Source organism: Salmo trutta, chromosome 25 (assembly GCF_901001165.1).
Source record: "Salmo trutta chromosome 25, fSalTru1.1, whole genome shotgun sequence".
Lineage (NCBI taxonomy): Eukaryota > Metazoa > Chordata > Actinopteri > Salmoniformes > Salmonidae > Salmo > Salmo trutta.
In genome coordinates, this window is record NC_042981.1 from 12661309 (window position 1) to 12677937 (window position 16629).

The 16629-nt window shown below is 44.4% G+C and overlaps 1 protein-coding gene across 1 annotated transcript; it reads right to left on the reverse strand.

Moving 5' to 3' along the window:
- Positions 1 to 10252: 10252 nt before the first annotated feature.
- On the reverse strand, positions 10253 to 13337 carry tmem121aa (transmembrane protein 121Aa). The gene is made up of 3 exons (XM_029714178.1): positions 12413 to 13337; positions 11943 to 12113; positions 10253 to 11118 (listed from the first exon to the last, which is right to left on the reverse strand). Exons 1-3 carry the CDS (start codon positions 12524 to 12526, stop codon positions 10435 to 10437), a joined length of 969 nt encoding a protein of 322 aa, XP_029570038.1. The 5' UTR covers positions 12527 to 13337; the 3' UTR covers positions 10253 to 10434.
- Positions 13338 to 16629: the final 3292 nt, after the last annotated feature.

The following is a 16629-nucleotide window of genomic DNA, read 5'->3' on the forward strand; positions in this document are numbered from 1 at the left end:
GGAAACATTATGCTAAGAGGACAGGACAACTTCACAGCATCAAAGGGACGATGGACGGGGCCATGTACCGTCAAATCTTGGGTGAGAACCTCCTTCCCTCAGCCAGGGCATTAAAAATGGGTTGTAGATGGGTATTCCAGCATGACAATGACCAAAAACACACGGCCAAGGCAACAAAGGAGTGGCTCAAGAAGAAGCACATTAAGGTCCTGGAGTGGCCTAGCCAGTCTCCAGACCTTAATCCCATAGAAAATCTATGGAGGGAGCTGAAGGTTCGAGTTGCCAAACGTCAGCCTCGAAACCTTACTGACTTGGAGAAGATCTGCAAAGAGGAGTGGGACAAAATCCCTCCTGAGATGTGTGCAAACCTGGGGGCCAACTACAAGAAACGTCTGACCTCTGTGATTGCCAACAAGGGTTTTGCCACCAAGTACTAAGTCATGTTTTGCAGAGGGGTCAAATACTTATTTCCCTCATTAAAATGCAAATCAATTTAGAACATTTTTGACATGCGTTTTTCTGGATTTTTTTCTTGTTATTCTGTCTCTCACTGTTCAAATAAACCTACCATTAAAATTATAGACTGATAATTTCTTTGTCAGTTGGCAAACGTACAAAATCAGCAAATACTTTTTTCCCTCACTGTAGGCAGCTAGCTAGTGCCGTTAGTTCGTTCCCGCTGGGCACAGGCGTCATTTCAACGTCTATTTTTAATTTACATTTTCTTGAGATGTCAATTAACGTGAATTCAATGTCAAATCAACAACAAAATGTCACCCTGCCATTAGATTTAGGTAAAACATTTGCTGAAAAAAATGCGATATTCCCTTAATCCAATCAGTTTTCCACGTTGATTCGAAGTCATCAGATTTATTAGTTAACCAGTTTTTTCCCAGTGGGTTGTTCTCACATCACTTCACATGCACGTCATGACATGTGCTGGCGCTGCTCTCCTCCTGCTTGCTCTCTCAACACACACACACACACACACACACACACACACCCCTACGCTCCGGCCTTCCCCCTCCCTCCTTCCCCACCACTCAGTCTCCCAGCAACAGCCTGCCTCTGCCTGATAGTCAGCAGCAGCAGGTCACAGTCAAATTAATAGATAGGAAAAAAAAGAAGAGAAAGCCGCGGGGCAATTTAAAAGTGGCCCAAAAATCTGCATCCCACGGCCAATACAACCGCAACATTGTTTTCAAAGTAGCCCAGTTTGCAGGAAAACCATGGACATAGCAACCCCGGTTGGGACTTTTTTGCAATATAAAACACTCAACCCCAAGACATTCACAGGACGCTTTGTACACCAAAACGTCTGTCGGAACCGGTCCAGAAATGCTCAAAGTCCCTCAAATAGGGATTTAACATCTAAGAGTTAAAGATTAACATTTGCCTCTTCATCTGTCCTGTTTGGATATCCGTTCTGTAGTCATCTGCAACAATGTTCATTGGTTATTTCTTGTCTAGGGTCCAAGGGGAAGTGGCCATAGAATCAGAATCAGCTAGAGACCCAGAGACCCGGCCAGCTCTTTGCTCTGCTGTGATAGATAAGTAGACCCAGAATAGCAGAGACTATTATTTATCACCGGAACCAGTGGTGGTACCTGGCAGACTCACCCAATCGGCAGACTCTAAATTGCTTTCTGCAAACCATTGATTCCCCACCATTGATTCTGCTTCTCTATCCTACTATACGGTACCCTATACGGTACCCCCTTATTGCTGTAATCTGTTCCCTCTCCTGGCCATGCTGCTGTATCACCAGCCCTGGTCGTCTTTTTCATACTCCTGGGCCAAAGCACCCAAACACTCATTTACAGGAACTAAGTAAGAGTTGAGCATCTTATTGTGCATTTTGCATGGTAATGTATAGCCTGGGTCTTGGGACTGTATAGCCTGGGTCACGGTACTGTATAGCCTGGGTCTTGGTAATATATAGCCTGGGTCATGGTACTGTATAGCCTGGGTCTTGGTAATGTATAGCCTGGGTCTTGGTAATGTATAACCTGGGTCTTGGTAATGTATAGCCTGGGTCTTGGGACTGTATAGCCTGGGTCTTGGTAATGTATAGCCTGGGTCTTGGTACTGTATAGCCTGGGTCTTGGTAATGTATAGCCTGGGTCATGGTACTGTATAGCCTGGGTCATGGTACTGTATAGCCTGGGTCTTGGTAATGTATAGCCTGGGTCTTGGGACTGTATAGCCTGGGTCTTGGTAATGTATAGCCTGGGTCTTGGTAATGTATAGCCTGGGTCATGGTACTGTATAGCCTGGGTCATGGTACTGTATAGCCTGGGTCATGGTACTGTATAGCCTGGGTCTTGGTACTGTATAGCCTGGGTCTTGGTAATGTATAGCCTGGGTCTTAGTAATGTATAGCCGGGGTCATGGTAATGTATAGCCTGGGTCATGGTACTGTATAGCCTGGGTCATGGTACTGTATAGCCTGGGTCTTGGTACTGTATAGCCTGGGTCTTGGTACTGTATAGCCTGGGTCTTGGTAATGTATAGCCTGGTCTTGGTAATGTATAACCTGGGTCTTGGTACTGTATAGCCTGGGTCATGGTACTGTATAGCCTGGGTCATGGTACTGTATAGCCTGGGTCATGGTACTGTATAGCCTGGGTCTTGGTACTGTATAGCCTGGGTCTTGGTAATGTATAGCCTTGGTCATGAGACTGTATAGCCTGGGTCATGGTAATGTATAGCCTGGGTCATGGTACTGTATAGCCTGGGTCATGGTACTGTATAGCCTGGGTCTTGGTACTGTATAGCCTGGGTCTTGGTAATGTATAGCCTGGGTCATGGTACTGTATAGCCTGGGTCTTGGTACTGTATAGCCTGGGTCTTGGTAATGTATAGCCTGGGTCTTGGTACTGTATAGCCTGGTCTTGGTAATGTATAGCCTGGGTCATGGTACTGTATAGCCTGGGTCTTGGTACTGTATAGCCTGGGTCTTGGTAATGTATAGCCTGGGTCTTGGTAATGTATAGCCTGGGTCATGGTAATGTATAGCCTGGTCTTGGTAATGTATAGCCTGGGTCTTGGTAATGTATAGCCTGGGTCTTGGTACTGTATAGCCTGGGTTTTGGTACTGTATAGCCTGGGTCTTGGTAATGTATAACCTGGGTCTTGGTAATATATAGCCTGGGTCATGGTACTGTATAGCCTGGGTCTTGGTAATGTATAGCCTGGGTCTTGGTACTGTATAGCCTGGGTCTTGGTACTGTATAGCCTGGGTCTTGGTACTGTATAGCCTGGGTCTTGGTAATGTATAGCCTGGTCTTGGTAATGTATAACCTGGGTCTTGGTACTGTATAGCCTGGGTCATGGTACTGTATAGCCTGGGTCATGGTACTGTATAGCCTGGGTCATGGTACTGTATAGCCTGGGTCTTGGTACTGTATAGCCTGGGTCTTGGTAATGTATAGCCTTGGTCATGAGACTGTATAGCCTGGGTCATGGTAATGTATAGCCTGGGTCATGGTACTGTATAGCCTGGGTCATGGTACTGTATAGCCTGGGTCTTGGTACTGTATAGCCTGGGTCTTGGTAATGTATAGCCTGGGTCATGGTACTGTATAGCCTGGGTCTTGGTACTGTATAGCCTGGGTCTTGGTAATGTATAGCCTGGGTCTTGGTACTGTATAGCCTGGTCTTGGTAATGTATAGCCTGGGTCATGGTACTGTATAGCCTGGGTCTTGGTACTGTATAGCCTGGGTCTTGGTAATGTATAGCCTGGGTCTTGGTAATGTATAGCCTGGGTCATGGTAATGTATAGCCTGGTCTTGGTAATGTATAGCCTGGGTCTTGGTAATGTATAGCCTGGGTCTTGGTACTGTATAGCCTGGGTTTTGGTACTGTATAGCCTGGGTCTTGGTAATGTATAACCTGGGTCTTGGTAATATATAGCCTGGGTCATGGTACTGTATAGCCTGGGTCTTGGTAATGTATAGCCTGGGTCTTGGTACTGTATAGCCTGGGTCTTGGTAATGTATAGCCTGGGTCTTGGTAATGTATAGCCTGGTCTTGGTACTGTATAGCCTGGGTCTTGGTACTGTATAGCCTGGGTCTTGGTAATGTATAGCCTGGGTCTTGGTAATATATAGCCTGGGTCATGGTAATGTATAGCCTGGTCTTGGTAATGTATAGCCTGGGTCTTGGTAATGTATAGCCTGGTCTTGGTACTGTATAGCCTGGGTCTTGGTACTGTATAGCCTGGGTCTTGGTAATGTATAGCCTGGGTCTTGGTACTGTATAGCCTGGGTTTTGGTACTGTATAGCCTGGGTCTTGGTAATGTATAACCTGGGTCTTGGTAATATATAGCCTGGGTCATGGTACTGTATAGCCTGGGTCTTGGTAATGTATAGCCTGGGTCTTGGTACTGTATAGCCTGGGTCTTGGTAATGTATAGCCTGGGTCTTGGTAATGTATAGCCTGGTCTTGGTACTGTATAGCCTGGGTCTTGGTACTGTATAGCCTGGGTCTTGGTAATGTATAGCCTGGGTCTTGGTAATATATAGCCTGGGTCATGGTAATGTATAGCCTGGTCTTGGTAATGTATAGCCTGGGTCTTGGTAATGTATAGCCTGGTCTTGGTACTGTATAGCCTGGGTCTTGGTACTGTATAGCCTGGGTCTTGGTAATGTATAGCCTGGGTCTTGGTAATGTATAGCTGGGGTCATGGTAATGTATAGCCTGGGCCATTGTACTGTATAGCCTGGGCCATGGTACTGTATAGCCTGGGTCTTGGTACTGTATAACCGTTTGTCCTCGGTTGCAACACTCACTACCGAGTTCCAAACTGCCTCTAGAAGCAACATCAGCACAAAAACTGTTCATCGGGAGCTTCATGAAATGGGTTTCCATGGCCGAGCAGTCGCACACAAGCCTAAGATCACCATGAGCAATGCCAAGCGTTGGCTGGAGTGATGTAAGGCTCACCGCCATTGGGCTCTGGAGCACTGGAAACGCGTTCTCTGGAGTGATGAATCACGCTTCACCATCTAAAAGTCCGATGGATGAATCTGGGTTTGGCGGATGCCAGGAGAACGCTACCTGCCCCAATGCATAGTGCCAACAGTAAAGTTTGGTGGAGGCGGAATAATTGTCTGGGGCTGTTTTTCATGGTTCGGGCTAGGCCCCTTCAAGTGAAAGGACATTTTAATGCTACAGCATACAATGACATTCTAGAAGATTATGTGCTTCTAACTTTGTGGCAACTGTTTGGGGAAGACCCTTTCCTGTTTCAGCATGACAATGCCCCGTGCACAAAGCGAGGTCCATACAGAAATGGTTTGTCGAGATCGGTGCGGAACAACTTGACTGGCCTGCACAGAGCCTTGACCTCAACCCCATCGAGCACCTTTGGAATTGGAACAAGGCTGAATAGAAGCAAGTCCCTGGAGCAATATTCAGTGGAAAGCCTTCCCAGAAGAGTGGAGGCTTTTATAGCAGCAAAGGGGGACCAACTCCATATTAATGCACATGATTTTGGAATGAGATGTTTGACTAGCGTATTCTGTTACCTCCATTAAAATGACAAGTAAAGACATTGTGTGATTATCTCTCAGCTTAACATATCTATGGTCATTTGAACGTTGTTTGAGAGCTTGGTCTTTGGTGTTTTACGCTAAATATTATGCATGTTTCCTGCCAAAGAGAGAGCATATATATACACACACCCACACACACACACACACACACACACACACACACACACACACACACACACACACACACACACACACACACACACACACACACACACACACACACACACACACACTAAGACACATTGAGAAACTATAGGGGCTGTGGGCCCTCTTTATTATTCATTCTATATATAGTGCTGAGCTCAGGGAAACAGAGGATTCCAAATCACCTAATGTACAGTGCCCATATTAGGAACAGGCTCTGAGTCACAAGGAGTGAATATAGTCAGAGCCAGTATTCACAAAGTATCTGAGTGCTGAACTACCGTAGGATCAGGTCCCTCATCTTATTCATTATTATTTACTCTGAAATGCATGATACATACGGGCCCTGGGGTCTGACACCTCTTTCTTGTGACTCTAAGGATGTCCTAATATGGACACCATTCAGAACGGTCTGGTCTCGTACTTTAAAAGCCTCACAATAGCAGGGAAATTGGATCCCCTTCTGAGAGGCTTACACCTAATAAGCAGCTTTACCCATCCTCCATCCCTCCATCCCTCTATTAAACACACACACATTGCCCCTCTTCCCAGCCCTTTTTCTCCCAATCCCACCCACTCTTCCTCCCATCGTTCTGTTTCTCACTCGCTCCCTGTCTAAATTCTTGCTTCTCTTCCACCCCACCCTCTCTTTGTTTCCCTCTAACCATCCTCGCTCTGAAATTCTCTCACAGAGTATAGAAGTCCTCAAATGAATGTTGCTTCATTGGCAGTGTCTATATATACACTGCTCAAAAAAATAAAGGGAACACTTAAACAACACAATGTAACTCCAAGTCAATCACACTTCTGTGAAATCAAACTGTCCACTTAGGAAGCAACACTGATTGACAATAAATTTCACATGCTGTTGTGCAAATGGAATAGACAACAGGTGGAAATTATAGGCAATTAGCAAGACACCCCCAATAATGGAGTGGTTCTGCAGGTGGTGACCACAGACCACTTCTCAGTTCCTATGCTTCCTGGCTGATGTTTTGGTCACTTTTGAATGCTGGCGGTGCTTTCACTCTAGTGGTAGCATGAGACGGAGTCTACAACTCACACAAGTGGCTCAGGTAGTGCAGCTCATCCAGGATGGTGCATCAATGCGAGCTGTGGCAAGAAGGTTTGCTGTGTCTGTCAGCGTAGTGTCCAGAGCATGGAGGCGCTACCAGGAGACAGGCCAGTACATCAGGAGATGTGGAGGAGGCCATAGAAGGGCAACAACCCAGCAGCAGGACCGCTACCTCCGCCTTTGTGCAAGGAGGAGCAGGAGGAGCACTGCCAGAGCCCTGCAAAATGACCTCCAGCAGGCCACAAATGTGCATGTGTCTGCTCAAACGGTCAGAAACAGACTCCATGAGGGTGGTATGAGGGCCCGACGTCCACAGGTGGGGGTTGTGCTTACAGCCCAACACCGTGCAGGACGTTTGGCATTTGCCAGAGAATACCAAGATTGGCAAATTCGCCACTGGTGCCCTGTGCTCTTCACAGATGAAAGCAGGTTCACACTGAGCACATGTGACAGACGTGACAGAGTCTGGAGACGCCGTGGAGAACGTTCTGCTGCCTTCAACATCCTCCAGCATGACCGGTTTGGCGGTGGGTCAGTCATGGTGTGGGGTGGCATTTCTTTGGGGGGCCGCACAGCCCTCCATGTGCTCGCCAGAGGTAGCCTGACTGCCATTAGGTACCGAGATGAGATCCTCAGACCCCTTGTGAGACCATATGCTGGTGCGGTTGGCCCTGGGTTCCTCCTAATGCAAGACAATGCTAGACCTCACGTTGCTGGAGTGTGTCAGCAGTTCCTGCAAGAGGAAGGCATTGATGCTATGGACTGGCCCGCCCGTTCCCCAGAACTGAATCCAATTGAGCACATCTGGGACATCATGTCTCGCTCCATCCACCAACGCCACGTTGCACCACAGACTGTCCAGGAGTTGGCGGATGCTTTAGTCCAGGTCTTGGAGGAGATCCCTCAGGAGACCATCCGCCACCTCATCAGGAGCATGCCCAGGCGTTGTAGGGAGGTCATACAGGCACGTGGAGGCCACACACACTACTGAGCCTCATTTTGACTTGTTTTAAGGACATTACATCAAAGTTGGATCAGCCTGTAGTGTGGTTTTCCACTTTAATTTTGAGTGTGACTCCAAATCCAGACCTCCATGGGTTGATAAATTGGATTTCCATTGATTATTTTTGTGTGATTTTGTTGTCAGCACATTCAACTTTGTAAAGAAAAAAGTATTTAATAAGATTATTTCATTCATTCAGATTTATGATGTGTTATTTTAGTGTTCCCTTTATTTTTTTGAGCAGTGTATATTCTGTATGTATATATAGAGTACTAGTCAAAAGTTTGGACAAACCTACTCATTCAAGTTTTTTTTTTTTTACTATTTTCCACATTGTAGAATAACAGTGACGACATCAAAATTATGAAATAACACATATGGAATCATGTAGTAACCAAAAAAGTGTGAAACAAATCAAAATATATTTTATATTTGAGATTCCTCAAAGTAGCCTTGACGACAGCTTTGCACACTCTTGGCACTCTCTCAACCAACTTCATGAGGTAGTCACCTGGAATGCATTTTAATTAACTGGTGTGCCTTGTTAAAAGTTCATTTGTGGAATTTCTTTCCTTCTTAATACATTTGAACCAATCAGTTGTGTTGTGACAAGGTAGAGGTGGTATACAGAAGATAGCCCTATTTGGTAAAAGATCAAGACCATATTATAGCAAGAACAGCTCAAATATGCAAAGAGAAACGACAGTCCATCATTACTTTAAGACATGAAGTTCAGTCAATGCAGAAAATATCAAGAACTTTGAAAGTTTCTTCAACCATCAAGCGCTATGATGAAACTGGCTCTCATGAGGACCGCCACAGGAAAGGAAGACCCCGAGTTACCTCTGCTGCAGAGGATAAGTTCATTAGAGTTAACTGCACCTCAGATTGCAGCCCAAGTAAATGCTTCAGAGAGTTCAAGTAACAGACACATCTTAACATCAACTGTTCAGAGGAGACTGCGTGAATCAGGTCTTCACAGTCGAATTGAATTGAAGAAACCACTACTAAAGGACACTAATAATAAGAAGAGACTTGCTTGGGCCAAGCAACATGTGCAATGGACATTAGACCAGTGGAAGTCTGTCCTTTGGTCTGATGAGTCCGAATTTAGGTTACAACCAGTTCAAATCGGTTACAACTGTCTTTGTGAGACGCAGAGTAGGTGAACGGATGATCTCCACATGTATGGTTCCCACCGTGAAGCATGGAGGTGTGATGTGTGGGGGTGCTTTGCTGTTGACACTGTAATTTATTTAGAATTCAAGGCACACTTAACCAGCATGGTTACCACAGCATTCTGCAGTGATATGCCATCCCATCTGGTTTGCTCTTAGTGGGACTATCATTTTTTTTTCAACAGGACAATGACCCAACACACCTCCAGGCTGTGTAAGGGCTATTTGACCAATGAGAGTGATGGAGTGCTGCATCAGATGACCTGGCCTCCACAATCCCCCGATCTCAACCCAATTGCGATGGTTTGGGATGAGTTGGACCGCAGAGTGAAGGAAAAGCAGCCAACAAGTTCTCAGCGTATGTGGGAACTCCTTCAAGACTGTTGGAAAATAATTCCTCATGAAGCTGGTTGAGAGAATGCCAAGAGTGTGCAAAGCTGTCATTAAGGAAAAGGATGCCTGCTTTGAATAATCTATAATATAAAATATATTTTGATTTGTTTAACACTTTTTTGTTTACTACATGATTCCATGTGTGATATTTCGTAGTGTTGATGTCTTCACTACTATTATACAATGTAGAAAATAGTAAAAATCAAGAAAAACCCTTGAATGAGTAGATGTGTCCAAACTTTTGACTGGTACTGTATAAATATTTAAAATGACAAAGAGAATTACAGCATTACACCATCACTTAAAAACATTGTCTTGGAATTACAAAAAATACCAGTGAGTCAAAAAGGACAAGGAGTTTACAGGAAACCTGGGTTCAAGTACTACTGGAAATCTTTTAAAAAATGTTTAGTGTTTGTTCAGCCTGCCTGGAGTGCCAGATGGGTGTGGTTTGCAGTCTTACTACTATTCCATTGGTTCCATTGTGCCAGGCAAGCTCAATCAAGTCCAGATAAAGTATTTGAAGTTATTTCGAATAGTATTTGCACCCAGGTCTGGTTACAGGTGGACTATAAGCTCATGTCAGCTGAGCTGGGCTTTGAATCTGAGGTCACCTGTATGTTTCTGTCTGTCTGTCTGCTAGTCCACCATAGAGAAGTATAGAAACACTCACAATAGAATAGAAAAACACATCAGTCTTTATCAGAATGATCTCATCAGTTCATCTGGTAGGCTGGCTGGCAAGGCGCTGGGCCGTTTTCCTGAGCTGGAGCGGACTCAGTGAAACATGGTGTTTCTTTCTGCCACCCCATTGGACGGAAACAGTCTTTGTTGGGTTCATACTGTGCTCTGAGAAGTCTAGTCCAGTCTAGCTGAGCTCTGAGAAGTCTAGTCCAGTCTAGCTGTGCCCAGGGCCAGACACTTGCCACACTTTTCACACTACTGAGCCAAGTTAAGCCAAGTTGTACTGCGTTGGTAGTTGCTGGAAAGCACAGTGTGAAAGAAAAATACCCAAGCCATCACAGTATGGATCCACTCGGCATTACAGTGTGAAAAGGATGTAACTATCCATGGGCGAGGGTCATGTGTCTATGACCTCGGTCGGTGAGGGTTCGTCGGGGAGGCTAGTGGTGGCATTGGGCAAGGTCTGGTTGTGCCCGTGGCTGTGACCCACAGAGTTCCCTTGCTGCAGCTCTAATGCTATACCTGCCATGCTAGGGTCCTGTGGAGGGAACTCCTTCACCTGCCTCCTGTACTCCAGAAACGTACAGGCCTTCGTGGCTATGGCCACCACGTTCTTCCCTATGAAGATTGTGGAAACCCTACTATCCTGGAACAGCACCATGTTGACCCCACGGATCAAGATCGTCACTATGTTTATGGTAACAAGACTAAGAACGGGGTAGAGCATCATCTTCTGGGGCGAGACGTGCTCCCCCTGGACACTGATCTCAGACAGGGAGACACAGGGCAGGATAAGAAGGAGGATGTAGCAGTAGAAGAACATCAGTCCCTCTGCCCAGATGGGTAGGCCCGTCCGCTGGGGCTCCCACAGGTTGGCCTGGATGTCCAGAACATCCAGCAGGTCCAGGGCCACCCAGAACAGCCTCCCCCGCATGTCCTCCTTCTTCCGGAAGGTTCTCACGTACTCCATGCTGTCCAGAGCAACAAGGACCAGGTACAGCCCCGGGACGCACACAGAGAGGAGTAAGGTTAGAGCCTTGCGGGCCACCGTCTCCAGGCTCTTCCTGTCCGCCTTGTAGTTCTAGAAGATATAAGACATTCTTTGTTGTTAATTGTCAGAGAGATATTGAAATGTGTCTTTTTCAGGATTTCTGTGAATATCCAGCCCTGTCAAATCCTGACTTGAAACTATGAGATCAGGTTGCAGCATCCCCTCCCCGCCACCCAGCCAATACACACACATACACACTCCACGGTTAGCCACAGTGCAGCGTCCCTGGAGCAGTTTAGGGGTGGAGTATCCTGCTCAAGGGCACAACGAAAGGAGATGGTATTTGGGATACTGATGCCAGCAACACTCCGGTTGCCGGCTGTAATGGGAATATTTAAAATTAATGAAGTTCATATTCAGTTTAGAGTGTTTAATGCAATGTTTAGCATATTTCTGTGTTTTCCCGTTCTGTACTACACATGATTCCAAGTGTTCTGTTTGTAACACTCGGATTGATGGTCACTAGATGTTATGGATTAAACTCATATCTGTTGATAGTGATTGACGCCAGACTGGAGGTACAAGGACTGAGGACACTGATTATCATTCTATTATGTGAAAAACTGTGTGATTCTGTAGCAGCTGACAATCACTGCCTTTTGTTCAGACTTCCTTGAAGCCTCTCTGGCTGGTGTTTACACTTGGTGCTGTCTGACTAGAATATTAAGAGGCCAGTTAGAAACATTCTATGCATCTGTTCTGGAGGTGTCTCCCTGCATTACTGTAATTAAACCGTATTGATTATGAATGACTTTATCAATGACTGCTCTCCTTTTTGTTCAGCTGGAAATTCCTATTACAGTGGCCCATTCGAACCCGTGACCCTCTGGTTTCTGGCCCACCTGTCTACCTACCTGGAAGACGAAGTAGAGTTTGATCTCCAGGACGAAGATGTAGAGGAACCAGAGGATCATGGCATAGCCACGCTTGGCAGTTTTCACCTCGGCCCCGACCCAAACAGCCACATAGCGCAGCACGATGAGGAAACAGATGTCTCCCACCAGCACGATTATGCACACCCCGATCTACAAATACACATCATACTTTATTTACCTAACATTAAAATCACAACACAGTTTTTACAGTAAAACAATATATTGACATAAATTAAAAGCAAACAATTGAAAGGCAATGAAAGAGATGCAAAAAAACTAAGGATGTCAAAACAGTAAAATCACTGATTAAAGGCCAAGTTTAAAACATTTTGTAATTCAAAGATACAGTCTCCGATTGGTACATCTATTTTTGGACTTTTAAATGAATGATAAATAGTTTTATTCTTTTTTGAATCACAGACTATAGCTTTAAAAAAATGGCCTCTTACCTTCCTGGGCCCTTGGTTCTGCTCTACTAGGTAGGCATCCATGAAGGCCATGCTGGTCATGATCACCATTGTGGTCAGGCACACATGGCGCTTGTCTGGCTGTGGCAACACCATGGTGGGTAATGGGGGTTATAGTTCTACTGAACTTCCTGTTGTAGTCCTCCAAAACAAAAGTTGTAGTCCGACTTCACTTGTAGTCCTACTTTACAGTTTGTTCACAAAGTTATTTTAGGGGCAAAAGTCAAGTGTACCATATCAATCCCTACTAGATTAAGAGATAGGTTCAGATTTTTTCACATTATTGAAAAGAATGCACTCCCACTCCTTAGACTAACGCAACATGTCCTCCATTGATTGGTTTGAAAAAGACAACACTCCTAGGAATGAGAGGGAAATGGGACAAATTCAGGTTGGGAGAATTGCATTGATTTATTATGGTCTGTTTAAGCCATACAGACTGGTGCATTCCCTCTCTCAGCGCAGTTCCATTGAGTCTGCTGTTCTACTGCTGACATCACGGTCTCACAACACAACTCCATAACCTGGGAATCCCCTCAGTAATAAAGTGAACATAGCAGCTGGGCTTTATTGCTCCATAGGAAAATGACAAAACCACATATCTTCAGTTGTAGACTTTGTTGTGGCCGAGTACTCACGGAAGCAACATGGACTGGCAGAGGACAACAGCAGCAGAACATTTCCTGAGGCAAATGTGTGCGCTTGCTTCAATTGTCCAAAGGTATCACTGTGTCTTCACTGTGGGGCTTCTAAAAAGAATCTACTGAGGAGGAGAGAATGGAGTCCAACGCACTTCTGATCAGACAGACCTCAGAGAGAGTTGTTCCTGTGATGAGTTCTGTACAAGTCCACAGTAACTGTTTCTCCTCTTTCAGTCCGTAGAGTCTAGGGAAGAGAGAAGAGAATAAGGGGTTAGTTTAGCACAATCTGGGTTGTAGTTGTACGCTGCGTCTAAACTCCTGTGATTACACACTGTTACAGCAGGGGGCAGTAGTAGGACTTGGATTCGTGTCATAAAGGGAACCACATACAGAAGACAAGGGATACACACATAGGTGTGTATAACACACACACACACCAAAATATATATATATCCTGTGAAATTTACATTTGGCTGAATTGTAAAAATACGCCTGTGTTAATCCGGCTTAGTGGGCTGGCATTGGAAAAACTACAATAAAGGGAAAGGAGAGTAGACTCAATAACATGCCTATACAACCCCATACCTCCAGAGCTGCCAAACACGTCCATGTTCATTACCTTAAACCTTCTCAATATACAGTTACTGTCTTCTCTAGATTCAGACTGTAAAAATAACACTCCCTATTTCCACCATGTAATGTTCTTCAGGTATTCAATATTTCATGCCAGTAGATTTCTTTGACCTTTGCATGATACTGTAAGTGGCTGCCTGCTGCTGTATCTGTAAAGTGAGGTACGTCTAGGGCTAATCCAGTCACTCCTCTTTTTTTGGAGGGGTTGCAAAATCAAGAATTTCCCGCTTATTAAGCGAGGGCTTGCAAATTTTACCACACTATATACATTTGTGTGACTGCCCTTGTCTATCAGTGTACCAGTGTTTTGTTACTTGTCATGTTGTGTTTTTTTGTGGACCCCAGGAAAAATAACTACTGTCTCTGCAAAAGTTAATGTGGATCAAAATAAACAAATAGTAAACAAATAAACAATTTCTGCATAAAACAGTCAAATCCTCGCAATGTTATTGTATAAAAAAGTCAAATCCTTGCAATGTTATTGCATAAAAAAGTCAAATCCTTGCAATGTTATTGCATAAAACAGTCCAATCCTTGCAATGTTATTGCATAAAACAGTCCAATCCTTGCAATGTTATTGCATAAAACAGTCCAATCCTTGCAATGTTATTGCATAAAACAGTCCAATCCTTGCAATGTTATTGCATAAAAGAGTCCAATCCTTGCAATGTTATTGCATAAAACAGTCAAATCCTCGCAATGTTATTGCATAAAAAAGTCAAATCCTTGCAATGTTATTGCATAAAAGAGTCCAATCCTCGCAATGTTGTTGTCACGTCCTGACCATAGTAAGATGTGATTTTCTATGGTAGAGTAGGTCAGGGCGTGACAGGGGGTGTTTTGTGTTTTTCTATGTTTTCTATTTCTATGTTTAAGTTCTAGTTTTTCTATTTCTATGTTGGGCTTTTTTGGGTTGATCTCCAATTGGAGGCAGCTGGTCCTCATTACCTCTTATTGGAGATCATATTTAAGTAAGGTTTTTTTCTTCCTAGGTTTTGTGGGCGATTATCTTTTGAGTAGTGTTTGTTTCTCTCTGCATCATGGTTTGTTGTTTTTGTAAATTCAGTTATTTTGTGTATTGCAAAAGTTTCACGGCTTTAATAAAATGTGGAACTACAACCACGCTGCACTTTGGTCCAATCCTTTTGACAGCTGTTACAGTTATTGCATAAAACAGTCAAATCCTCACAGTGTTATTGTATAAAACAGTCAAATCCTCGCAATGTTATTAGATAAAACGGTCAAATCCTCACAATGTTATTGCATAAAACAGTCAAATCCTCGCAATGTTAATGCATAAAACAGTCAAATTGTCACGTCCTGACCATAGGAAGCTTTTATTTTTCTATGGTAGAGTAGGTCAGGGCGTGACAGAGGGTTTTGTCTAGTTTATTTATGTCTATGTTGGTTCTAGTTTCTTTTTTCTATGTTGGGTTTTGTCTAGTTTATGTATTTCTATGTGGGGTTCTAGTTGTTGTATTTCTATGTTGGGGATTTTTGGGATGATCTCCAATTAGAGCCAGCTGGTCATCGTTGTCTCTAATTGGGGATCATATTTAAGTGGTTGTTTTTCCCACCTGGGTTTGTGGGAGATTATTTTGAGGTAGTGTATGTTTCACCTCTTCGTCACGGTTTGTTATCTTGTTTAGTAGTTTATTTGTATGTCTTGCATAGTTTCACAGTTATAATAAAATGTGGAACGATACACACGCTGCGCCTTGGTCTCCTTCATCGTACGACAACCGTGACACAAATCCTCACAATGTTAATGCATAAAACAGTCAAATCCTCACAATGTTATTGCATAAAACAGTCAAATCCTCACAATGTTAATGCATAAAACTTACCACAGTACAATAAGAGGGCTCGCAATGTCAACCACTCACCGCACATTTACCTCATATGGTTTAATCAAGCCACATATCAGCAAACTTTTTCCCTCGTCAGTGCATTTTTGCCCCAAAATATCACAAAGAAATCCTTGAGAAATCGTGGAGACACTGTTTATCTCCCAATATAGCTAATGCCATCAACAGAATAACTAGAATGGAAATCTTATCCATTCTAGGTATTCTATTTCTATGTCTAACACTCTCCAGGCAGCGCCTAGAACAGAGCTACTGCTGGCTTCCATAGCAACCACAGGCTTCTATTGAGTACGTGTAATAATACGGGATGATGAGCCTCAAGCAGTGGGGAGCCAGGGCTTTCTGGGAACAGAGAGATTATCACCACAAGCCACTGAGACTAGGATGTGTGCGGAGAGAAGAGGAGGAGAGGAAGAGGAGAAGAGAGAAGAGGAGGAGAGAAGGAAAGGAGAGGAACGGAGATAAGAGGAGAGAGAAGAAGAGGAAAGTAGAGAAGAGCTACAGTATGTGTTGTTAGAGAGAAGGACAGAAGGGGAGGAGTGTGGGGGTTTTGTGTGGGAGAGAGGAGAGGAGGAGAGGCAGAGGGGAGGAGAGGGACTAGGCTGTGTGCTGTGGGTTGAGGAGAGGAGGAGAGAGGCTGAGTGCTGTGGGTGAGGAGAGGAGGTATTTGGATGACAGCAACATACAGTATGTGGCACACAAGGGGGAAGGGACATGCTCCATCTTGTACCTCATTGGAATGTTTAACACACACACATAAATGTCAAAGGGTTGAGACATGCAAGCACGCACACACACACACGCACACCAGTGGACGCTCCTTAGAGGAGGAAGGAGAGGACCATCCTCCTCAGTGAATTTCTGAAAAATAAAATAACGAAACATTTGAAAAGTTTTCCTTTTTAGATACAGCTACGCTAAATATATTCACGTCACCAAATCATTGATTAAAACACACTGTTTTCCTATGAATGTCTACAGTAGCCTCAACAGCACTCTGTAGGGTAGCACCATGGTGTAGCTGGAGGACAGCAACTTTCCATTCTCCTCTGGGTAC